Source organism: Eptesicus fuscus, chromosome 19, assembly GCF_027574615.1.
Source record: "Eptesicus fuscus isolate TK198812 chromosome 19, DD_ASM_mEF_20220401, whole genome shotgun sequence".
NCBI classification, from domain to species: Eukaryota; Metazoa; Chordata; class Mammalia; order Chiroptera; family Vespertilionidae; genus Eptesicus; species Eptesicus fuscus.
In genome coordinates, this window is record NC_072491.1 from 23825114 (window position 1) to 23850519 (window position 25406).

The following is a 25406-nucleotide window of genomic DNA, read 5'->3' on the forward strand; positions in this document are numbered from 1 at the left end:
TGGTTTTAATTGTTTTAAAGACTACCCTTAAACCAAACTTGAAAACAGTACCTACAGTCATCTCTTGGCAACTAAAAGCAAAAGGTAAAGAGGATCTTAAAAGTCAAGCTATAAACTTTGGTTTTGTGTAGTGGGTATTTCCAACAGGTTTTTGCATTCTAGGACTACAATTGTCCTTTTAATATGATTATTTACTCAGCAGCATTGTGTGATGGTCAAGTACAAAATGGAATCTGTAAGGCCAGCCAGTCACATGAGGCCTTTCCAATAGTTCAGGAAAGAGACCAAGGTTTGGCAGCAGCCACTGAGCAGATCGGACTCCTTTCATTCTCAGACTCACTCCACTTCTGCAACCATGTCTGACAAACTTGATATGGCTGAGACTGAGAAATCTGACAAGTCAAAAGTGAAGAAGACAGAAATGCAAGAGAAAAAACCCCACTGCCTTCAAAAGAAATGACTGAACAGGAGAAGCAAGCAGGAAAATCGTACACATACCATCAATATGCACTGTACGTTCCACAAGTATTGCCTTCTTCTTTTAATTGCTTAACTTTGTAAAATGCAGAGAGGTTCCATCAAGTTTAAATGACTGAGCTGCCCCTTTTCCCATCAGAGAACTACTGACCAAGAAGGAGGCACCTGCCTCTCCATGTGCCTGTCTGGCTGGCAGAGAAGGAACAGCGCTCATGTGTTGGTGAAGGAAGAAGCTCGGTGGGACAACAGTGAAATCCAGAGTAAAAATCAAGCTGGTCCAAGATGTCCTACAGGCTGTAGAATGCAGAGTAACCAGAATGCCGTTTTCTTTTGGTTAAAATCCTTTTAATTATTGGTATGCACAATTTTTTAAAATATGCAAATAAAAACATTTCCAGAAAGGAAAGCAAGAAATGAAGAGTACAGACAATACAGTTATAAGATTAAAATGTAAGTGACCTTAAGAGAATCCAAGGAAAACTAAGGAAAAATCAAAGATGATACCAGAAGTCTAACCTGGTGTTATCACTAACAGACAAGAAATATTTACTGAATTGAATCACTTTAATAAGCATACTAACAAGCCTGCTTAATTTTTAAAATAAAGACAAAGATTTTTGAAAATCACAACTTTCAGTGCCAAGAAATAGCACAGCACTCCAATACTCTGTAGTGGGGGGCGTAAACTGAACCATATATACAACTATTCTGGAGAACAAGTTGGCAACATACTTAAGAAAATGCATAACCTTTAACCTGCTAACTTCAATTCTAGGTATTTACTAAAGCATAGGAAAAACACTAGAAAAGTAAACCCCAAAATCTTAATGGTGCTAACCAACCTCATGTTATGAGCTTATAATCAGGCTAATTATCGTTGTGTGTTTTTTTTTGTGATTTTTCCAAACTTCGCTTACAAATAATGTATACTGGTTTTCTGTTTTTGTTTTTAATATATTTCTGTTGATTTCAGAGAGGAAGGAAAAGGGAGAGAAAGAAACATCAATGATGAGAGAGAATCATTGATCAGCTGTCTCCTGCACGCCCCCCAACCCCCCCCCCCCCCCCCGCCCCACCCCAGCCTCCTGGGGATCGAGCCCACAACCTGGGCATGTGCCCTTGATTGGAATAGAACTTCGGACCCTTCAGTCCACAGGCCAAAGCTCTATCCACTGAGCCAAATCAGCTAGGGCTGTTTTTGTTTTATACCCTTGACATTTAGGTACTATTTAGGGGGAATATAAATCTTAAAACTGTATGCCAAAATACAGCTGAAATTTAGACTCAAAGAGTCAAAAAGTTTTGTATTTTGACCAAATTAATACTGAGTTACCATTATTTTGCTGAATCAATTTTTTATTTTTCTTGTATGCTTGGGCTTGGTACCAACATAAAAAAAAAAAATACAGAACACTATTCTGGCACAAAGCAGTATCCATTTCAGCCCTTTCAGGTTTAATGGAACAATACAGTTTGCCATCAAAGAGATGGATGTGTAAATTATACTGTACTTTGCTATTAAATCTTAACTTTACAGGATATAACCACTTTATAGAATGATCTACAAATAGAAGCTTATGAGAAAAATTACAGCTTTTAGTATATTTTGCCTTGGAGTATATTTTTTCATATATTGCCAAATTAAGTAATATCCAAGTACCATACTTTCAATATTTTACAAAAACAAACTTGTAAACTAATTTACAAGAGAAAAGCAAATGCATCTAAATTTTCATCTAAGTGCTGAAATCAGAAGCTCTCATCAGAGAAACCAAGGTAGAGTTGGTAGAGTAAAAGTGAGAATATTTGACCACAAAAATAAGAACTGGCAAAACCCTCTTTAAAGCCCAATGCTCTGTAGAGGCTTTTCTCCCCAATACTGGGGCTAGAACTGAGCTAAAAATCCAGAAAATGCTGCCAAGGTTTAAAACACCTAGAGTTGCTCAGCCAAACACATGAAATCCTGGGTATAAAAGAAGATGAGAATTTATAATTTTATAGAAACTAGTTGAAGCCAAAAGTGACAAGAAATCAAAAGATAAGAAGCCAACAGTCTGATGTATCCTAATTGTGCACCCCCGCCCTTTAATGTCAGAGAGTAGGCATGTGAGGAGAACTGTATGCCATTTCAGCTAGGCCAGGCATGTTGCAACAACTCAAGTTAAATTTTTTCATTATATTCCATTTACTTGGCAAAGCATCCAGTTTGGAATCCCACTATAACTAATACCAATATTAAAATCCATACCAACAACTAGAACTATTATCGACAATGCTTAAACATCATTAGGAAATTATATATATTTACTAGAGGCCCGGTGCACGAAATTCGTGCACGGGGGAGGGGGGGTCCCTCAGCCCAGCCTGCACCCTCTCCAATCTGGGATCCCTCTCACAATCCAGGACTGCTGGCTCCCAACTGCTCGCCTGCCTGCCTTCCTGATTGCCCCTAACCGTTTCTGCCTGCCAGCCTGATCACCCCCTAACCACTTCCCTGCCAGCCTGATTGGTGCCTAACTGCTCCCCTGCAAGCCTGGTCACCCCTAACTGCCTTCCCCTGCAGGCCTGGTCACTCCTAATTGCCCTCCCGTGCAGGCCTGGTCTCCCCCAACTGCCCTCCCCTGTCGGCCTGGTCTCCCCCAACTCCTCTCCCCTGCAGGCCTGGGTCCCCCTCCCCCATCTGCCCTTCCCTGCAGGCCCGGTCGCCCCCAACTTCCCTCCTCTGCCAGCCTGGTCACCCCTAACTGCCCTCCCCTGCAGGCTTGATCGCCCACAACTGCCCTCCCTTGCAGGCTTGGTCCCTCCCAACTGCCCTCCCCTGCTGACCTGATCGTCCACAACTGCCCTCCCTTGCAGACCTGGTCCCTTCCCTGCTGGCCATCTTGTGTCCACATGAGGGCAGCCATCTTGTGTGTTGGAGTGATCGTCAATCTGCATATTACTCTTTTATTAGATAGGACAGAGGCCTGGTGCAAGGGTGGGTGCCAGCTGGTTTGCCCTGAAGGGTATCCCGGATCAGGGTGGGGGTTCCCTTGGGGCATGGGGCGGCCTGAGTGAAGGGCCTGTGGTGGTTTGCAGGCCGGCCATGCCCCTCGGAGACCCAAGCGGAGGCCCTGGTGTCTGTGATTTATTTATCTTCTATAATTGAAGCTTTGTAGCCCTGAGTGGAGTCCAGGGCTGGCCAGGGTGTGCGGGAAGCTTGGCTTCCTCCATTGCCAGGGAAACCCAAGCCCCCTGCTCGCTCCATGGCCACAGACAACTTGGTTGGGTTGATTTGCATACTCGCCCGATTGGCTGGTGGATGTGGCGGAGGTACGGTCAATTTGCATATTACTCTTTTATTATATAGAATTACAGTAAGAAGGCAATGCATTATCCTCATATTAAAGCAGAAGATGGAGCAGAGTAGGCTAGAAGGGATCAATGTGCAAAAAAAGCAGACATGTAATGTTTTCAACAATAAAGACTTTTATAAAAATAAAATTATCAAGCAGAAGAAACTGAGGCCCAGGGACACTAATTCAATCATCTCCTTCATGAGAAATGCTGTGTATGCTAGGCTCCTTAAATTATCCCAAGACAGCTACAAGAAACAACATTAGCACAGTTTGTCATCACTACTGTACATGCCATGAACACAGGAGGCACTGTCAGAAAAAAGTTGTTAAAGGCAATAGATTTCAATTTCAGTAAGCCCTCTGACCTTAAGGAAAAGGAACAATGGCCAGAATATCTGCAGGATTTATCCAAATATTGGAAGTATACTGAGATGGAAAAGTCAGATGGACTTAGTTAGGAAACTACATTAGGAATACCTACTAATTCTTCCTCCCTAACTTCCCTTAATATACCTTCTGTTTTCCTCAATGTTTTCCCAATATCTTAAGCTGTGTGACCCAGAGACTAAAGGTTGCCTTTTTCCAACTTGAAATTATTTACTAAACTAGAGGCCCAGTGCATGAAATTCATGCCCTGGGGGGGGAGTCCCCCCAGCCTGGCCTGTGCCCTGTCACAGTGCAGGAGCCCTGCGATTGATCGCCCCAAAGAGGTAGGCCCCACCCATCCAGGGCTCCTCGATGGATTGTCCCAAAGAAGTAGGGTGGAGCCGGGACCCCCAAGACCCCCACGCAGGCCTCGCCGTGCGGAGCCGGAAGGAGGCAGGACCCCCAGGTAGGCCTCGCCACGCAGAGCTGGGAGGAGGCGGGACTCCCAGGCAGGCTCCATGCCGCGCATGCAGTGCCAAGCCCAGCCCCAACCACCTGCGCACGCCCACTGTACACTCAGCCATCTTGTGACGATGGCATGAGGGCATCATGGCATGACAACCACTTAGGCTTTTATTAGTAAGGATTGATTTCTTTTAGCTATAAATATGACAATTACATACTAATATTATGATACTAGCTTTCTCATATATTCTTGAGGACCTTGTCCAGCATGGGTCAATAAACTATGTTCTTAATGATAATACTAAGGCATCAAAACATGGCTAAGCTGTGTTCAATATTTTCTGGCTATAGGGGCAGAAAGTTATGTAATACAGTTCAGAAAGATTCAAACTTAAAATGGCTAAAATGTAAAAATTGATGTTGAAAGAGTTTCACGTTATCCCACTGAACTATTCACACATGTAAAGTAACTTATTCTCCACTAAAGTCAGAAAATGAAGGAAGGAGCCAAGAGCCATACAATTTTTATTTTTGTTAAAATGGTAAAAGGCCAAACCATTTTCTATGTAAGACCAGAATTTTAACAAGAGCTTCCGTTTCATAGAGGTTAACAAGCTGTTATCTATACTCTGTAACTTTATATTGTTTCACACACACACACACACACACACACACACACACACAAAATAGTGATACATATCATAGCCTCATATAAGCCCTTTATAAATCTTAATTATTCATTTGTTCACAAAACACTGATCAACATTTTCTCATTAGAGCTTAATAACCATCAGGTAAGTAGGGCAGAGATAACATCTACCCCCAAAGCTATCACAGGATCAGATATAACCTAATCAAACTTGCCTACACAGGGTCTTGTAAACAGCAGATGCTTAAGTAACATTAGTGATTTTTCTTTATTTTTTTAAATTTATTTTATTGATTTTTTGCAGAGAGGAATAGAGTTAGAAACATCGATGAGAGAGAAAAACATCCATCAGCTGCCTCCTGCACACCCACTACTGGGGATGTGCCCGCAACCAAGGTACATGCCCTTGACCAGAATCGAACCTGGGACCCTTCAGTCCACGGGCTGACGCTCTATCCACTGAGCCAAACCGGTCAGGGCAGTGATTTTTCTTACTTATAACAACAATGACACCTAAAAAGACAAACTATGAGCAAGTTTGTAAGGCTAACTGGTCTTCTAGCCTCACTCGCGTGCTCTTTTCTCACCAACACACTAGCATTTACTGAACCAGTTTCCTCACGATTCATTTTCAAGAATATTTCTGTACCACGGGACTGTAATAATTCATTCACAATATTTGAGTGCTTTCTACGTGTTGGTCAATGTTCTAGACACTTGTAAAAGTTGTAGTGAACAAATCTGGCATTGGTCCTGCTCTCAGGAAGTTGATATTTTAGTGTGAGAATACAAACAAGCAACAAGTAAATAGTGATATAAGAAGGGTCAGTGAACTGATGAGGAAGGACACTTTAGATTAGTCAGAAGGTCCCTGTGAGGTGACATCTGATGACAAAAAAATATATATGGAGGGCAGCTGGTTTGGCTCAGCAGTTGAGCATCGACCGTGAATCAGGAGATCACGGTTTGACTTCTGGTCAGATACATGCCTGGGTTGTGGGCTTGATCCCCCAGTAGGGGGCATGCAGGAAGCAGCCAGTCAATGATTCTCTCTCCCTCTCCCTCCCTCTTTCTGAAATCAAAAACATATTTTTTAAAAGAAGTATATGTAACTCTCACTTTTTCATTTATTAGTAACATTCTCCACCTTACTTCCAATAAAGGAGGGATAAGGTAGCTAATAATTTCAAACAATAAGGCAACTTTTTACATAAAAGGGAAAACAACATTTAAAAGGTAATAGATTTTGCCCGATGGTATGGCTCAGTTAGTTGAATGTTGTCCCATGCACCAAGAGGTCACCGGTTCTATTCCTGGTCAGGGCACATGCCCAGGATTTCAGACTGAATCCCCAGTAGGGGGCGTGCAGGAGGAAGCCAATCAATGATTCTCTCTCATCATGATGCTTCTATCTCTTCCTCTCCCTTCCTCTCTCTAAAAATCAACACAAACATTTTTTTTAAAAAAAGGTAATAGATTTTAAGCACTGGAACTATGTAAGACACAAATGTTTTACACTTTAGCCTTCAGATTACCATCTCAGTGACAAAGGAAAAATACATAAACAGTAAACCATTATTAACAGTGTATGATCATATGCCAAGATGAATACAAGCCATCATCATAAAAAGTTCAGAGAAAGGAAAAGATCAATGTGGACCACAGCAGTACTTCTCAAACATTAATATGCTATGAATCATCTGATACACTAGGTCAGGAGAGGGGCCTGAGATTCTGAGATATTTTATTTCTACCCTTCTAACAAGCTACCCGAGGCCAATCTGCTTGTCTTGCTGGTCCATGGACCATACTTTATAAGTATCATAAGTATAATGCACACAAGAAAGATAAGATTCAAAGTGGTTTGGGAGAACAAAGTAGGTTTTATATAAGTTCAACAGAAGAATTAGCTTGATCTTGTCTAGGAACAATGAGACCACTTGACTACAATGAAGATCCACTCCTCCATCCCAAAAAGATGTGCTGAGCACTGATTCTGTGCAGGGTACAGTAAAAGACAAGTCTAACAGAATGGACAATTAAATGGAGATACCATTTCACACAAGGAAAAAAACCATGTAGTTATCCATTAACAGTCAGATAAAGAAATTTGTTATATCCATACAATGAAATGCTGTATAGCAATGAAATTGCTAAATGCTGTATAGCAATGCAATTACTCTAGAATGGACTAATCTCAATCATGGTGTGATATATATATATATGTGTATATATATATATATATGTGTGTGTGTGTGTGTGTGTGTGTGTGTGTGTGTGTATGACACAGAAAAACATGCTATGACTTAACTCATTCATATGTGTTAATATAAACAGGCAAAACTAAACAAAATGTTTAGGAATACTTGTGTAGTGAAGCTACTAAAAAAAATTACTGAATCAAAGATCACAATATTGTAGTGATAATAGGGTGGGGAGAAGGGATAGGAGAAAAGGATGAAATGGAAAGGAGCTTCAAAGATATTTGCAATGTTCTGTTTCTGAGGCTGAATAGCAGGTGAGTGAATATATACTTTGTGATTATTCAAATTACTAGAGGCTCGATGTATGAAATTCGTGCAAGAGTAGGCCTTCCTTCCCCTGGCTGCCCGCACCAGCTTCCCTCAGGCACCCGGGACCCAGGCTTCCCTTGCAGCCCCAGCTTCATCCAGAATGTCGTTCGAAAGGACATCCGGAAGGATGTCAGGGAGGATGTCCGGTCTAATCAGCACATTACGCTTTTATTATTATAGATGTATTATAGACACTATTTTGCATGTATGACATTTTGATTTCCTTTTTACACTTCTTTGCTAATGTTACCCGTTATATTTTTAAAGACTTAGGAAATTGGTGGTGGCAGATTCTAAAAGCAGTGACTTAAAGAAACAGTGGAAGACTGCTAATAGAGACAATTTTTAACCATTGACTTCAAAAGGAAAAATATGGGGATTAAGAATGGAACACAATGCTAAGAGACAGAGCTGAACATTTTACCATGGGAATGTCTTGAAAATGTTAAGACATTAAGGGAAAGGTAATATTAAAGAAACAGAGGAATTGATAAATAAGACCAAAGGTAGGAAAGAAAAGGTTCAAGAATATAAGAAAAAAAAAAATAGGTCGTGGCCACTATCAAGATGTCAGGAACAAATAATATTAAACATCAGGCTTACCAAACAGTTCTGTGTGGCTAGAACGGACAGTTCCTAGGAAGTTTGGAAATACGAGGAATTAAACCTAAACACAAAAGCAAGGACATCTTGGTGGGCCTTGAACTCATTGCAAAGTCACTGAAAACATTTCAGAAAGGCAGTTACCAAGATCTGGACTTTCACATACTTTTAATAAAAGTATAAAAAGCAGACTGAAGAAAAGTTTACCCTACTCTCCCCTTCCAATAGCCCCCGAGTCCTAGATCCTTCTCGACACCCAGGGGTAACCTACTTGTCTCCCAGAAAAGTTTTTCTCCAAGTCCTCTGCCCCGAGCACCTCAAAACAAGACCCCAAGAATCTGTCACACACACCCCTAGCCTCGGTCCCCTTTCTCGGCCCTCAATTCCCCCGTCAGACGGCAGAGAAAGCGGTAGCGCCTCCCAAACCAAACATGGAGACGAAAGAGGAGGATTTTCAGGGAAAACCTTGGCCCAGCCTCACTTAGCCCAGAGGGGAGGCTGCCGGGGAGCGCTCCAGGCGGGACCCGGCTGGGAACTGGGCTCCCCGCGTGGCCCCGGGAAGACGGCACCCCACTCACCAGGCCGTCTATCTGCACTTGCTTCACGGCCGAATCTCCGGCCCCGCCTTTGCCCTTGCCTTTTCCTGCCGCACCGGTGGCGGAGCTGGAAGAAGTGGTGGCCGAGCCGGTGCCTTCCTTGCGGGACGCCATCATTCCAGCGGGACAGGAAGAAAGAGAAACGTGAGTAACCGGAAGCGGAAGTACAAGGTTCGTGTGACGTCATACGCAGTGCGCCGTCCGAGGGGCGGAGCGCGGAGGAAAGGCTAAGTAGGGCCCCGCCTCCCTCCAACTCCTTCCCTAACGGAATCCTTTGCGCATGCGCATTGTGCGCTTGAGGCTTTCCCGATGAAATGCTTGAAGACAAGTAGACTTTTTTTTAAAAAGACTTTGTGACCAACACGGCAGAGATTGGAGTGACGTGTCTAGAAGCCAAGGAACCCAAGGATTGCCGGGAACACCGGAAACAAAGAGAAAGGCATGGAGCAGATTCTCCTTTATTGCCTTCAGGGAGAGCATGGCCCTCAGGACACCCCAACTTCAGGCAGTGAGACCACACATTCCTGTTGTTTTAAGCCATGCAGTTTGTGGTACTTTGTTATAGCAGCCCTAAGAAATTAATACAACTTATTTATGTGCTACTGCATTGATGTATCATGCACATTATAAAACATCCACTGAAATAGATATTGAAAAATGTGTAAAGATGAAAAACTAATGTTTAAAACATTAGTCTTGTTAACTTGTAGTGTACAAAGAGTTTGAGATCAATGACATTGAATATTTGCCGTTTTTAATCTTTTTATTTTGGTGGAAAAATAAAATGTTCTCCACTTTATGTTTAGTCTGTTTCCATTTAGGCTATTGATAATAGCATTGTAATTCACACTTATATGGTGTCCCATGTGTAAAAATGCTTTCACTTCTAATTTTTTTATTACCCCAATTCCCAATCTTGCAAACTATGAAGAGTTTCACTAACTCCCATTACAAACATTGGGAAACAGACGTGAATTATCCAACCTTATTCTGTTCATTACTGGTGAACAGTATTGCATTTTGTCTTATGTAATTTTAGATAACTGTCTCTAACCACTTAGATTAATTTTTTTTTCAGAATTACCGGAATAGCCTTTTGCTGCTATTAGTTTCATGTAAGATTTACATAAGAACCAAGAAGTAATTTTATGCAAAGTGTTGAAGTATGATGCCAAATATATTCCGTAAAAATAACAGACTTAAGTGTGAAATACACATCTAAAGTATTTATTTATTTATTTAATCCTCACCCAAGGATATTTTTCCATTGATTTTAGAGAGAGTGGAAGACAGAAATAACGATGTGAAAGAAACACATCAATTGGTTGCGAGGAGCCTGCAACCGAGGTATGTGCCCTTGACCAGAATTGAACCAGGGACCCTTAGGTCTGCAGACCGATGCTCTATCCACTGAGCAAAACTGGCTAGTGCCAAGTCTCAAGTACCTAAAGAAATACTTGACAGCTTTAGAAAACCATCTTAGATAAGGAATTTATAACTTTGTCTGCTTCTAAATACATTTTGCCTAGTCCTTATTTTGGAAATGTTTACTTATTTAATAAATATCTAGGCAGAACTGATGAAGGGTATTTCCTGCCCTGAGTTTTTTGTTGTGAGGGTCTGGTTTCATATTACAATCTGGGAACAGAAACAGTTATACCTGAAAAATTCCTAATGATACAACATAAAAAGTTGTATCCATTATTTTTCAAGTACACATGAAATATTTATCAAAACAGACCACAACCTGGGCCACAGAGAAAGTCTCCACAAATTTAGAACTATTGAAGGTTGATTGTAGTAGAATTACACTAGAAATCTGTAAGAGAAAAATAATCAAAAAGAAAAGAGAAGAAGAAGAAAATCCCTCATGGAAGAACCAGATCTAGAAGTTTGTGCCTATCATTGGCTAGCTGGAATTATGAGCACCAGAAAGCAGGTTACTTACAAATAACAATACATTTATTAATTGCCTTATCCTACTATATATATGGTTTTGTTTCAGAATTACAATACCAATATTACTAGTCACAATAAAACTGGTAAGTAAAGTTTTAAATTCCTTTGTAATTTTTTAGCCTTGGAAATATCCCACTAAGATTTTCCAGACATGTGTGCTAATCACACTACATAGGTTCCTTCAACCTGACCCAAGACAGTGCATGTGGCCCCTGTGCATGAAACAGCCCACAGCCATCCCCAATTTACAATGATTTGACTTAAGATATCTTTTACTTTATAATGGTGCAAAAGTGATTCACGTTCAGTAAAAACCATACTTCAAATTAATTAATAAAGCAATTAATACTTCAAATTTTGAATTTCGATCTTTTTCCAGGCTAGCAATATGCGGTATGATACTCTCTCATGATGCCGGGCAGGGCAGTAAAACACAGCTCCTAAGTCAAATTGAGATCTGGATGGTAAGTAATCAATACTTTACAGTATACTGTGTTGCCAACGTCTTATGCATATTGTGTTCTGAGCATGTTTATGGTAGGCTAGGATAAGCTATGATATTAGTTTAGGTGTGTTAAATGCATTTTCAGCTTAGATATTTTCAACTTATAATGGGTTTATAGGGACCTAACCTCATCATAAATCTAGGAGCATCTGTACAAAGAGAGGGAGGGAGAGACACATGAAGTAGAATTTGAAATAGGAAGTCAATATAGAAACAATGTCACTTCCTTCATTTGGATTTCTGGTTTCCTTTTTATCTCACTGGCTACTCCCATCTTCTGTCACCATTGATGATTTCTCTATCCTTCCCCAACTTTTTTTTTTTAAAAATATATATATTTTTTATTGATTTTTCACAGAGAGGAAGGGAGAGGGATAGAGAGTTGGAAACATCGATGAGAGAGAAACATCGATCAGCTGCCTCCTGCACACTCCCCCACCCAATGGGGATGTGCCCGCAACCAAGGTACATGCCCTTGACCAGAATCGAACCTGGGACCCTTCAGTCCTCAGGCTGACGCTCTATCCACTGAGCCAAACCGGCCAGGGCCCTTCCCCAACTTTTTAATACTGAAGGAACTGCACCAGAGTTCTGTTCTTCTACATCTTTGTTCCCTTATCTCTACTCCCTATCATGGTGATCTCATCCACTCTCAGACCTCTAAACTTCATGCATATACTGATGAATCCCAAATTTATATTTCCCCAGACCTCTCCACTGAACTCCACACCAGTATGTCTATCTGCCTATTCAACATCTCCTCTTAAATGTCCAACTGGTACCTCCAACTTAACCTTTGTAAAATTGAGCTCCAACTCCCCCCCAAAAAATTGTTCTTCATATAGTCTTCCCCATCTCATTTGATGACAGCTCTGTTCTTCTAGTTAATAAGATCAAAACTCTTGACTCCTCTGTTTTCCTCTTACCCCACACCCCCTGATCCATCAGATACTCCTCGAGGCTTCATCTTAAAATGTATTCAAAATTCAGACTTCTTCTGAGAAGATGTAAAAATATTTTTCCCTGCTCCTCCCAATAAGTGCATCTAAACCCCTGGGCATTATAGGTAGAAGAAAAATTAGAAGACTTTGCAAGGTGGAAGAAGAAGGAAGACTAGCTAGGGACATTGGGACCCAAAGAATAAGAGAGTTGTGATTTCCACTTATGTTCCATGCTTGGAGCTGAAGTCCAGTGACCTGGAAACACCAACAGGTACAAACAAAACAAAACACAACACAAAAAGCCTCCAGTAACTGCTCTCTGTCAGTGGCGATTATGTGGAGAATTTGACCTTTAACCCTTATCAGACCATAATGAGGCAGCCGCTCCATCCCCCATAGCAATAAGGAGAACATCAACCCCATGAAGGAAACCTGGAGAGCAGTAATAAGGCAATCCTACCCCTTTCATCCAGGAGGTATTACTGGAAGCCTCGTTGGAGCTGGAACTTCAATCCCCCACCAGTGACAAAGAACTGTTCCCACTCCTGAGAGAATCAGTGAAGGCTGAACATGGAACTTCTATTTGTACCCTCATGGGGCAGTAAAAGGAAGGACTCCCTCCTTCCGTTGCCAGAGCTTTGTCAGAGAAAGCCAACTAAAACAGGAGGCCTCAAGATCCAAAGTTCCATAACAAAATGTGCAAAAATCGATGCTTCAATTGAAAAGTCATCATCTCACCAAGAACCAGAAAGATATCAAACTGAATGAAGAAAGGCAATCAATAGATGCCAACACTGACATGACAGAGATGTTAGGGTTATCTGAAAAGATTTTGAAGCAGCCATCATACAATGTTTCAACTACCAATTATAAACACACTTAATATAAAATGTTTCAGCAAAGAAATTGAAAGTCTCAGCCAAGATATAGAAGATATAAATAGGAACCAAATGGAAATTTAGAACTTAAAAAATACAATAGCTAAAAATAAAAACTCGATAGGCTTAACAGAAGAATGGAAAGGACAGAGGGAAAAAAAAATCAGTAATTGGAGATGCAACATAGAAATTACCCAATCTGTACACAGATGAACAGAATATAAAATGGTACAGCCACTGTGAGACAGAGTATGGCAGTTTTTAAAAAAAATTAAACATAGAATTACCAAATGGCCCAACAATTCCACATCTAGGTATATACCCAAAAGTATTGAAAGCCAGGATGTAAACAAATATTTGTACACAAATATTCATAGCAGCATTACTCAAAATAGCCAAAAGTTGAAAACTATTCAACAGATAAATTAATAAACAAAATGTGACATATACATAAAATTGAATATTATTCAGCCTTAAGAAGAAATGAAAATCAGATACATGCTACAACATGGATGAATTTTAAAAACATTATGCTAAATGAAATGTCAGATACAAAAGAACAAATATTGTAGGATTTTATTTATATTAAGTACCTAGAATAGTCAAATTTATAAGGAAAGTAGAATAATGGTTACCAGGAGTTGGGAAGAGGGAGGAATAGGGAATGATTATTTAATGAGTGGAGAGTTTCAATTTGGGATGGTGGAAAAATAGTAATGGTTGTACACAATGTGGACACACTTAATGACACTGAACTGTACACTTAAAAGGGGTTTAAATGTTAAAGTTTGTGTTATTTTTCCACAATAAAATAAAAAGTGGACTGAAACAAAAAAAATGAACAGAGCCTTGAAGAACTGTGGAACTATAAGAAAAAAAATTTAAAAAAATAGTCCTGCCCTGGCCTAGTGGCTCAGTTGTTTGAAGCATCATCCATGCACCAAAAGGTTGTGGGTTTGATTCTGGGTCAGGGCATATACCTAGGTTGCCGGTTTGATCCCCAGGGCAAGTACAGCAGGTAATGACTGATGTTTTTCATATCTCTCTCTCTCTCTCTCTGTCTCTCTCTCTGTCTCTCTCTCATTTCTTCTCTCTCTAAAATCAATAAAAACATGTCCTCAGGTGAGGATAAGTAAGTAAGTAAATAAATAAATAAAATATAACAATCCTGTCATACAAGTCTTAGAAAGAGAAAAGAAAGGGAGCAGGAAAGTAATTTTTAAAAAAAAGAAAGAAAGAAAGGGAGCAGGGATTAAAAGTTATTAAAGAACTAGCACCTGAAAACTTCCTTAATATTAGGGGAAAATCATAGCCTACAGATTAAAGAAGCTTGAGCAAATTCCAAATAGGATACATCCAAAGAAATGCACACCAAGATATATCAGAGTCAAACTTCTAAAAGCCAAAGAAAACATCTTGAAAGCAGCAAGAGACAAGGCCTTACTTTTTAAGAGAAAAATAATTGGAACTAAAATGGATTTCTCTCCCTAGCTGGTTTGGCTCAATGGATACAGCATCTGCCTGCTGGCTGAGGGGTCCCAGGTTCGATTCCGGCCAAGGGCACATGCCCGGGTTGCGGGCTCAATCCCCAGTAGGGGGCGTGCAGGAGGCAGCCAATCAATGATTCTCTCTCATCATTGATGTTTCTCTCTCTCTCTCCCCCTCTCCCTTCCTCTCTAAAATCAATAAAATATATTTTAAAAAATAAAATAAATGGATTTCTCAATGGAAACCAAAGACCAGAAGGAAGTTGCATAATATTTTTCTTTTTTTTTATAACTAATATCTTTTTTTAAAAATTAATTTGAAATTGATTACAGACTTTTTTTTTAATATATTTTATTGATTTTTTACAGAGAGGAAGAGAGAGGGATAGAGAGTTAGAAACATCGATGATAGAGAAACATCGATCAGCTGCCTCTTGCACAACCCCCACTGGGGATGTGCCCGCAACCCTTGAGGCCCTTGACCGGAATCGAACCTGGGACCTTTCAGTCCGCAGGCCGACGCTCTATCCACTGAGCCAAACCGGTTTTGGCTATTTTTCAACTGCTAAAAAAAAAAAGAACTCTCAACCTAGAATCCTGTATTCAGCCAAAATATTGTTAAGGAATAAAAAGGAAATCAAAACATTTTTTAATAAAAACTAAGAGAATTGTTACTAGCAGTCCTACCCAAAAAGAATGACTAAAAGTAGTTCTCTAAAAGGAAAAGTAACAATAAAAGAAAGAACCTTGGGATATCATTAAGGAAGAAAGAGCACAGTAAACAAAAATGTGGGTAATTATAGTAGACTTCATTTGAATTTCCTAAATTTTTGAGGGTGAAAGCAAAAAATTAGGATAGCAAGAAAGCCAACTACTGTTATAATTATTTTACTTACCTTAAATGAAAGTAGATCTGGTATGAGAAATACTTAATAAAAAACAGAATATTCACACAACTTTCATAATTTAATGTGAAACTTTAGAGGCTTGATCTAAGTCTACATTTCTGGCCATGCAAGTATCTTCTGTGTGAAAAATATGCTAGCTCAAAGACACATTAAAAACTTCACCTCCACTTCCCATTTATGTTTTACTAGTTCTGTGCAATTCCTATGGCTACTAGTAATTCATATAGAAAATAAAGGTCAGTAATTATTCTGACTAAATTTTTAGTGCTGGTTTATACTTAACACTCTCCACACTTATATAGGTTATATAGGTTTCATATTGCACACAATTTATGACTATTATGATTATTACTTTAGATCTTAATATAATGTATTCTCACCTAAACCAGGATTGAAATTTTTAAGTAAAATATTCTGGACTGGCCAATATACCTTTCCCTGCCCCCCTCCAAAAAAAAAGGGGGAGTTTTTTAGGCTGCATTAGGAGAAAAATCCTTCACTATGTTTGGATTGGAAAGGAAGCCTACTCTAAAATTTGATTTTAAATAATGATTTGGGGTGATATTTTGATTTTTACTGGGGACAGTTAACACTGAGTTAGTAGACATGTTTTAATTTGGGCTTTATTTTTAAGGCTTTCAGATTGCAGCGCATGAGACTCCAAGCAGCAACTAAGTGCTTTGGGATCATTTGCCCAAAGATTAAGAGGCTTGTATAAACCATAAAACCCTTTATAAGAAATAAGAATCTATTTTAAAATAATCATATGAACTAAACTTATATATAAAAACATATTGAAACTTAAATATACTCATGTGGCAAAAATTAAAGAAATACCTATACTGCCCTAGCTGGTTTGGCTCAATGGATAGAGTGTTGGCCTTCAGACTGAAGGAGCCCAGGTTCGATTCCGGCCAAGGGCACATGCCTAGGTTGAGGGCTTAATCCCCAGTGGGCGGCGTGCAGGAGGCAGCCCATCAGTGATTCTTTCTCATCATTGATGTTTCTATCTCTCTCTCCATCTCCTTTCCTCTCTGAAATCAATAAAAATGTATTTTTTTAAAAAAAAAGAAATACCTATACTGCCCTTTTTCTTTAGTTGTTTACAAGCACAGCAAACCAATGTTTAAGAGAATTGAGTTCTAAGGGTTTCTCACATCACTTCTAAAGATAAAATGTACTTGTCCTCTCTATCACACAAGAGAGGAGTATTTAAGAGGGTTGTTAAATTGCTGAGTCTAAGAGAACACGAGGAAGCAGCAAGAAAGCATAGACAGACTGGGTTTGAAGAGAGTTGGGAATGCTGGTTGTGGTAGGTGGTCTCTGATTTGCTCTTCAGATACACTCACCATCCTTCTCTACCCTGATCTGTGATTCCAGGAGGCTGACCTTTAATAGCTTTTTCAACTAGTCTCTCTTGCTCTGTGTCTTCAGATTGGATTTGGCCAATGTGAACTACCAACAGGACGTTATAAGTCAGGAGGAAAGCAAGGTAAGAGTATTTACTTCCATGAACCCCCTCAGTGGCTGCCATTTGTCTATTTAAGGTCACAGCTCTTGTTGGGTGGCCTTCTGTTACAATTACAGCACATTCTGAGTTGCAATTCGTATGCCCCCTCAAGCCTAGTAGTGATAATACAGGCTTCCCGCAGTTGCTAGCCTCAGGGTACTTCATCATCTCTTGCTTTCCTTCCATTCCTTGCACATTTTAAAAAGTAGTCTCTTGCCCTAGCTGGATTGGCTCAGTGGATAGAGTGTGGCCTGTGGACTGAAAGGTCCCAGGTTCGATTCCAGTCAAGGGCACATGCCCAGGTTGCGGGCTCAATCGCCAGTTGGGGGCATGCAGGAGGCAGCCAATCATTGATTCTCTCATCATTGATGTTTCTATCTCTCTCTCTCCCTCTCCTTTCCTCTCTGAAATCAATAAAAATATACTTTAAAAAATAAAATAGCCGAAACCAGTTTGGCTCAGTGGATAGAGCGTCGGCCTGGGGACTCAAGGGTCCCGGGTTCGATTCCAGTCAAGGGCATGTACCTTGGTTGCAGGCACATCCCCAGAAGGGAGTGTGCAGGAGGCAGCTGATTGATGTTTCTCTCTCATGGATGTTTCTAACTCTCTATCCCTCTCTCTTCCTCTCTGTAAAAAATCAATAAAATATATTTAAAAAATAAATAAATAAAAATAAAATAAAATAAAAAGTAGTCTCTTCATTAAATGCTATTCCATCAATTTTTTCAAGCATGTCGTTAATTTTCAGCCAGGACTCTGATTGATACATTGGTAGTGGGGAATGGGAGAAAAGTCAAGGTAGTATTAGGATGTGGTAAACTGCTGGAGAGAGAGAGAGGAAGAGGTTTTCAAAGCTTTTTACACCATTCTATGAATGTATCACGACTTATGTGACTCCAATAAATTCCTATATTGCATAATTATTGTGGCTGAGTTCCTGTTTCTTTGCATCCATATCCAATATAAGGGCATGGCTATAGATAGATGTCTGGAATTTACATGACTAGATAAGACTACCAGGATCTATATGGGTTGATTATGTCATATTAAGACATTTCTCTTACGAAATAAGAATCAACCCAACCCAGTGTATCTGCTAAGTTTTTCTAGAAATTCAGTCACTTGCTATAGTATGAATTTTTACTGTCAGGTCAATATTATTTGTCTTTGTAATATTTCCTTTTATTCTCAGTGTATTCTCCCTCTCAGGGGCACGCCTACACCTTTCCCTTCCCCTTCCCAGGTGCATTACCTTTGCCTTTCTTTTTCCTAAGCTCCAATGGCCCTTCTATTGCTTCTGTAACTTGTTTCCTGAGCCTGTGCAGCCCAGCTGGCTCACTTCTACTACCTCTATAACTTTCTAAATAAACTTTCTCTTATAATTTGGAAAAAAAAAGTATTGCCTAGCCGGTGTGGTTGAGCATCAACCTATGAACCTGGAGTTCATGGTTCAATTCCAGGTCAGGGCACATGTGGGGTTGAGGGCTCGATCCCCAGTAGGGGGCATGCAGGAGGCAGCTGATCAATGATTCTCTCTAATCATTGATGTTTCTATCTCTCTCACTCTCTCTCGCTTCCTCTCTCTGAAATTAATAAAAACATATTTTTTTTAAAAAGGATCTTGGGAGACACCAAGATGGCAGCATAGGTAAACACCTAAACTGCTGCTTTGCACAATTTCAAAACTACAACTAAAAGACAAAACGGACATCATCCAGAACCACAGGAAGGATGGCTGAGTGGAAATTCTACAACTAGAAGGAAAGAGAAAAGCACACTGTGACTCACAGGAGCTGTGGAAGGCAGAGGTACGAAGGCGTGTGCACGGAGAGGGCTGGCAACTGAGTACGCGGTTGGCTTTCTCAATCAGGAGGGAGAAGAAAAAAAAAATCGGGAGGGAGACAAAAGCTCCCAACTGCTCTGAACTTCAGTTCCGGGTGAGACGCTGGGGACCCAGACTCAAATGGAGAGAAACTGGACTGTCTGTCAGTGGGAAAAACTCAAGGGCAGCTTTCTCTCAGAGGTGCTTGCAGTGATTACCACGGAACACTGAGACCAGGGGCCTCTTAGGGCAGGGCTGATGGGAATCCATTGTTGTTTGCTCCGCCCTGAGACTCTGCCCCATCCAAGCTGAGCGTAGAGGCTTTTGCATATGAATGGCCTGGTCCTCTGAATTCTAAATTTACCTAACAGTAATGACCAGCAGGCTACCTGGGGCGACCAGGCCAGCAATGGGGTTAGTGAGGGACGACCAAACGACTGAACAGCAGGCTGCGTGGGGCGACCAGGCCGGCAAGGGGGTTAGTGAGGGATGACCAAATGACTGAACAGCAGGCTGCATGGGGCAACCAGGTTGGCAGAGGGGGGCAGTTGGGGCAACCAGCTGGCAGGGGGAGTCAGTAAGAGGTGACCAGGCCAGCGGAGGGGCAGTTAGGGGAGACTAGGTCAGCAGAGGGGGGCTGTTGGGGGCAACCAGGCCGGCAGGGGGGATAGTAAGGGGTGATCAGGCTGGCAGGCAAGTGAGCAGTTAGGAGCCAGTGGTCCCGGATTGTGAGCGGGATCCCGGATTGGAGAGGGTACAGGCTGGGCTGAGGGGACCACCGCCCGCCCCCCCCCCCCGTGCACGAATTTCATGCACTGGGCCTCTAGTTACTTAATAAAAAATATGTAAGTAAAAAAATAATTTGAAATATATATATATATATTTCCTTTTATTCTCAAACAGAAATTTGGGAAAGTACAATAATTCCTTCAAGAACCAGTGGTTCAGTGAATTGTTACATTTAGATTCACAATTAGATTCAGATTGTTATATTTAAGCATCACTCCAAAAGTGGGTATAAGCCATCACTATAACAGTTTATATAGCTGAGATTTCAGATATCAATTAAAATTTTCTAACAAGAACCTACTACTTTCCTGCGACAAATAGGACAAGTAGAGTTGTCAGACAGCCAGCGATCAATACAGTGCACATGATATTCATGGGAGCAAGGCAGTATGCGAAGCTTGTTGCCTTCTGTGTACTCTGTAATACAAATGATACACACTTTCAATGTATCATTTTTAGCAAAAGGTCTTATAGCCAAGTTGTCAATCTCTGCTTTGCTGAGCCCTGTAGGATGGTTATCATCATAATTCAAGAGAAAAAATTGATCAAGGGAGGCCCAAGAGTCACTTTCATCTGACGTTATTGGGGTCATAGATCTACTGTCACTCCAGGTTTCTGATGAGTGTGGTGAGAATCTTCTTTCATCACTGCCTTCAGAGAACAGTGTGCTGATTTCTGAATTTTCATCACTGAAGGAGCTGGAACTGGACATCGGATTGGAGCTGGAACTGGACATCAGACTGGAGCTGGAACTGGACATCAGACTGGAGCTGGAATTCGACATCAGACTGGAGCTGGAACTGGACATCAGACTGGAGCTGGAATTCGACATCAGACTGAAACTGGAACTGGATGTGTAACTGGAGTTTGAACTAGAAGTCAATGTGGAATGTAAACAGGAATCACAGCTAGAATTTGAGTTGGAACTAAAACTTCTGCCATCGGAACTATCCCTTCCATTGGGTGACTCTGCCCTTTCCATGTATCGACTTGGGGCTGACTGCCTAGGCTCTAAATCACTCTCACTGTCCATAAGATTACTTGAGTCACTAAAATATGTCACTGTCTGCCTTAATGTGCTTTGAATTGCACCGGATATTGTATCACTTAAACCTGTACTTAAAATTCTACAAATGGGAATTCCAACGGTACTAACATAAGCTCTCATATCTGCCTGTTCATAATATGAAAACATATGCCTAAGTTCTCCTTGTTCACTTTCCAAAGTGACGGTGTTATTTGGTATCTCAGATGTTATTTGAGTTCTACTAGTCATGCTGTCTCTCTCAGAATATGCTACAGGATGAACTTGTCCTCCTGCACAACAGAGGCATATTGTTGGATATATCTGTCTCAATCCACAAGATTCACCATCACCAGTTGTGTCTGGAGAAGATTCTCCTTGAACAGCATTCCTTGTCCCAGACGTTGCACAAAGATGCCTGTGTTGCAATTCAAGTGCAGCTGTTCGCTGTCTCGATGTTTCTTTGTGCCCAGATCTAAAAACTCTCTCAGTCTCACCTACGAAAGGCTGCTCAAAAGTTGGAGATGATGCACTGTGGTGGAATCTTTGTAAAAGTTCACCCACTGAACGTGGAGGTGACCTACTTTCAGTTCTTGCTCTGGTTCTACTGTGGTCTGGGCTTCTGCTTCTTGCTCTTTTCTGACCTCTAGTCGGTGGGACTTTTATTGATGGCCTTGGTGTACTTTGTTCTGATTTAGATGGTCTTGTAAATCGTGACTCAGATCGTGGGTTTTCCACGTGACTGTGGCTATTTTCCACATTTTCTCTTCTGGGAAGTCTTGTAGATGGTGCATATTTATTCTCTGCACTTGGACTGCCAGAACTGAATCCGAAATCACGGTGTGGATTAGCCGGGCTCACTTCTCTCCAAGGTTGGTGTTCTCCTTGCCCACATAACACATTTTTAGTTTGCTCAACAGAGTTCAGCTGGTCTCTTATAGAGCCACTCTTTGGAGATGATTGACTATGATGAGGGCTTTGTGAAATTTGACCCACTGAACGTGGAGGTGACCTACTTTCAGTTCTTGCTCTGGTTCTACTGTGGTCTGGGCTTCTGCTTCTTGCTCTTTTCTGACCTCTAGTCGGTGGGACTTTTATTGATGGCCTTGGTGTACTTTGTTCTGATTTAGATGGTCTTGTAAATCGTGACTCAGATCGTGGGTTTTCCACGTGACTGTGGCTATTTTCCACATTTTCTCTTCTGGGAAGTCTTGTAGATGGTGCATATTTATTCTCTGCACTTGGACTGCCAGAACTGAATCCGAAATCACGGTGTGGATTAGCCGGGCTCACTTCTCTCCAAGGTTGGTGTTCTCCTTGCCCACATAACACATTTTTAGTTTGCTCAACAGAGTTAAGCTGGTCTCTTATAGAGCCACTCTTTGGAGATGATTGACTATGATGAGGGCTTTGTGAAATTTGACCCAATGAACGTGGAGGTGACCTACTTTCAGTTCTTGCTCTGGTTCTACTGTGGTCTGGGCTTCTGCTTCTTGCTCTTTTCTGACCTCTAGTAGGTGGGACTTTTATTGATAGCCCTGGTGTACTTTGTTCTGATTTAGATGGTCTTGTAAATCTTGATTCAGATGGTGTATTTTCCACATGACTGTGGCTATTTTTCATATTCTCTCTTCTGGGAAGTCTGGTCGATGGTGCATATTTATTCTCTGCACTTGGACTTCGAGAACTGAATCTGAAATCACAGTGTGGATTAGCCTGGCTCACTTCTCTCCAAGGTTGGTGTTCTCTTTGCCCACATGACACATTTTTAGTTTGCTCAACAGAGTTAAGCTGGTCTCTTATAGAGCCACTCTTTGGAGATGATTGACTATGATGAGGGCTTTGTGAAATTAGACCCAATGAACGTGGAGGTGACCTACTTTCAGTTCTTGCTCTGGTTCTACTGTGGTCTGGGCTTCTGCTTCTTGCTCTTTTCTGACCTCTAGTCGGTGGGACTTTTATTGATGGCCCTGGTGTACCTTGTTCTGATTTAGATGGTCTTGTAAATTGTGATTCAGATGGTGGATTTGCCATGTGATTGTGACCATTTTCCACACTTTGTCCTCTGGGAAATCTTGTAGATGGTGCATATTTACTCTCTACACTTGAACTGCCAGAACTGAATCTGAAATCACTGGGAGGATTAACCTGGCTCACTTCTCTCCAAGGTTGGGGTTCTCTTTGCCCACTTGTCACATTTTCAGTTGGTTCAAAAGAGATAAGCCAGTCTATTAAAGAGTCACTGCTAGACACATCATCTGAAGAATTTCCTTCACCTGTTAACAAAAAAATGGGGAGCACAGAAAGGAAATACCAAGATCAGAGCCATCATAGGATAGCACTCTGAAACGTTGTTTCAAAAACAAACTAAAATGATGATAAATACTCATATCTTGTAAACAAATTTTACATTTATAGAATTAATATTTTGTAAACCATGCCGCAAATTGAAAGTTTCAATTCTATCTGAAAGATAGAGATAATCCTAGATAACTTTAGAGTATTGTTTTATTAAAAATTAATATGGAGTTCTATTTTTAATAGTTCATCATATACATATCCTGAGAGAGGAATGTCAAGAGACAACAGTTTTTTCACTCCACTGTCAAAATTTACTAATGCAATTAAATAAGACAAATACCAGTTAAGGTAAAGTGCTTGTTATTGTTCTTCAGTTTACATTATTATGTAATTCTCATTAGTCCACATTACTTCTAGGCTTTTGACTTAAGTGCTTTTGGTAATATATAAAGTTGTTTTAAAATATAAGACTCTTATAGCCATTACCCAAATATAAAGAAGGTTTATAGGTTTAAAAGTATTGGAATACTTATTAATGTTACTAGTATTTTGAATTGACATGAAATTGAAGGTTAGATAAATGAGTAGACTAAACCTAGCATAGTGCATATAGGATCATGTTCAAGAACCAAACTATTTCAGTATCCTCTTCATTACATAGTAAAAGTCTCTACTTCCCACTGGGAGAGAACCATCAGCCCTGAGGTTAGAGCAGGGTTTTTCAACCTTAACCCTACTGACATTTGGGCACTATACAATTCTTTAGGGAGCTATCCTGTGCATTGTGGAAATGCTGGGCAGCATTCCTAGCCACTGCCCACCGGATGCCAAAAATATATTTAGGTATTGTAAAATGCCCCCAATTGAAAACTACTTGATTAGACTATGAAATACTTGTTTTTTGCTGGTGAGGAAGTCATATGTCTATATAGAAAAAAATAATTCAGGTAGAAGGAGGAATTTTCTATTGAAGTGGACAACCAAGGAAAATATCAATAGGCTATTCATAAATAAAACCACCCAAATGTGAATTCAGGGGCGGGGGGGAGTGCTTGACATTCTCACCAAAAATGAGTAAATGCTAGGTTTGTGGTTTGTTTGTTTGTTTGTTTGTTTTTTGAGAAGTTACTTAGCACCAAATTAATTTGTGCCACTCTGTATAATCTCTGGTTGACATTCACTGTTATGAAGTTCCTTATCCATCCCATCCTATTCCCCTCACAAAGTATACCTGTATTTTCACCTGAGTTGCCCGGTAGGTTTTCTTTAACTAGGTGAAGTCTTCTCCGCAACTCTTCTTCTGTACTTTCACCTGGGTTGCCTAGCAAATTGTTACCCTTCATAAGCTTGTACTCGTCTTCACTCAGGTTATTTACAAATCGATAGAAATCCCGAGCTAATCGGTTCTTCTGACTTCTGCGCTGCGCCGCAGATTCATCTCCATCATCGCCAGAATCTGAGTTTTCCATCTTGATGAACAAGTGGAAAATTATCAGACTCTTACAAAATGATGGTGATACACAAACAAACACTTCCTGCTTCGGTGTTAGGATACAACTCAGTCGATCCACCGATCCACCTCAGCTTATGTTTCTCTCACCTCGCCTGCCGCTACAATTGTGCAGCTGCTGGTGAGTCAACTGTTGAGACCCACCTTTATACCAAGCATTCTAGTCATTGTTGCCTAGGCAACCATGATCTTCGCCATTGTTACCAAATTGGGACCTCATTCAGGTTAGGTTTCATTTCAGTCCAAACCAGCAAATGTTGACAAGGGCTTATTGTGTACCCAGCCCAGTCCTTCACCTCCTTTAACCCACGTGAACCTACTCTCAGGCTTTCGGGAGACTTTTCAGGCTCTGATAAGCTCTAGTTATTTGTATGTTAAATTATAGACTCCAGATGCAGCTAGTTACAGTCTATAGGACAGCCTCTTTCAAATGCCATTCTGCCCTAGCCGGTTTGGCTCAGTGGATAGAGTGTTAGTCTGCAGACCAAAGGGTCCCGCGTTCCATTCTGATCAAGGGCACGTACCTCAGTTGCAGCCTGGGCCCTGGTCAGGGCACGTGCAGGAGGCAACCAATTGATGTGTTTCTGTCTTTCCCTCTCTCTTCCACTCTCTCTAAAAATCAATGGAAAAATACCTCGGGTGAGGGTTAAAAAATAATGCCTTGCCAAAGTCATCCTAGTGCAACAGTTTTCATTTTCAGGTGCC

General features: G+C 40.8%; 2 protein-coding genes across 3 annotated transcripts in view; both read right to left on the bottom strand.

Annotated features, from left to right (window-relative positions):
• Window positions 1-9215, bottom strand: part of EIF3H (eukaryotic translation initiation factor 3 subunit H) — a 94847-nt gene extending 85632 nt beyond the window's left edge. For both annotated transcript variants that reach the window (XM_054708349.1, XM_008143379.3), the window contains exon 1: window positions 9050-9215. In XM_054708349.1, coding sequence (XP_054564324.1) covers window positions 9050-9184 — 135 coding nt within the window. In that variant the 5' untranslated portion in view covers window positions 9185-9215. The remainder of the gene's footprint in view (window positions 1-9049) is intronic.
• Window positions 9216-20032: 10817 nt separating this feature from the next.
• On the bottom strand, window positions 20033-24660 carry LOC103287719 (E3 ubiquitin-protein ligase RLIM-like). The gene is made up of 3 exons (XM_054708749.1): window positions 24423-24660; window positions 22987-23166; window positions 20033-21774 (listed from the first exon to the last, which is right to left on the bottom strand). The coding sequence occupies exons 1-3, from the start codon at window positions 24658-24660 to the stop codon at window positions 20153-20155; spliced, it is 2040 nt and encodes a 679-aa protein (XP_054564724.1). The 3' UTR covers window positions 20033-20152.
• Between the last annotated feature and the right edge of the window lie 746 nt (window positions 24661-25406).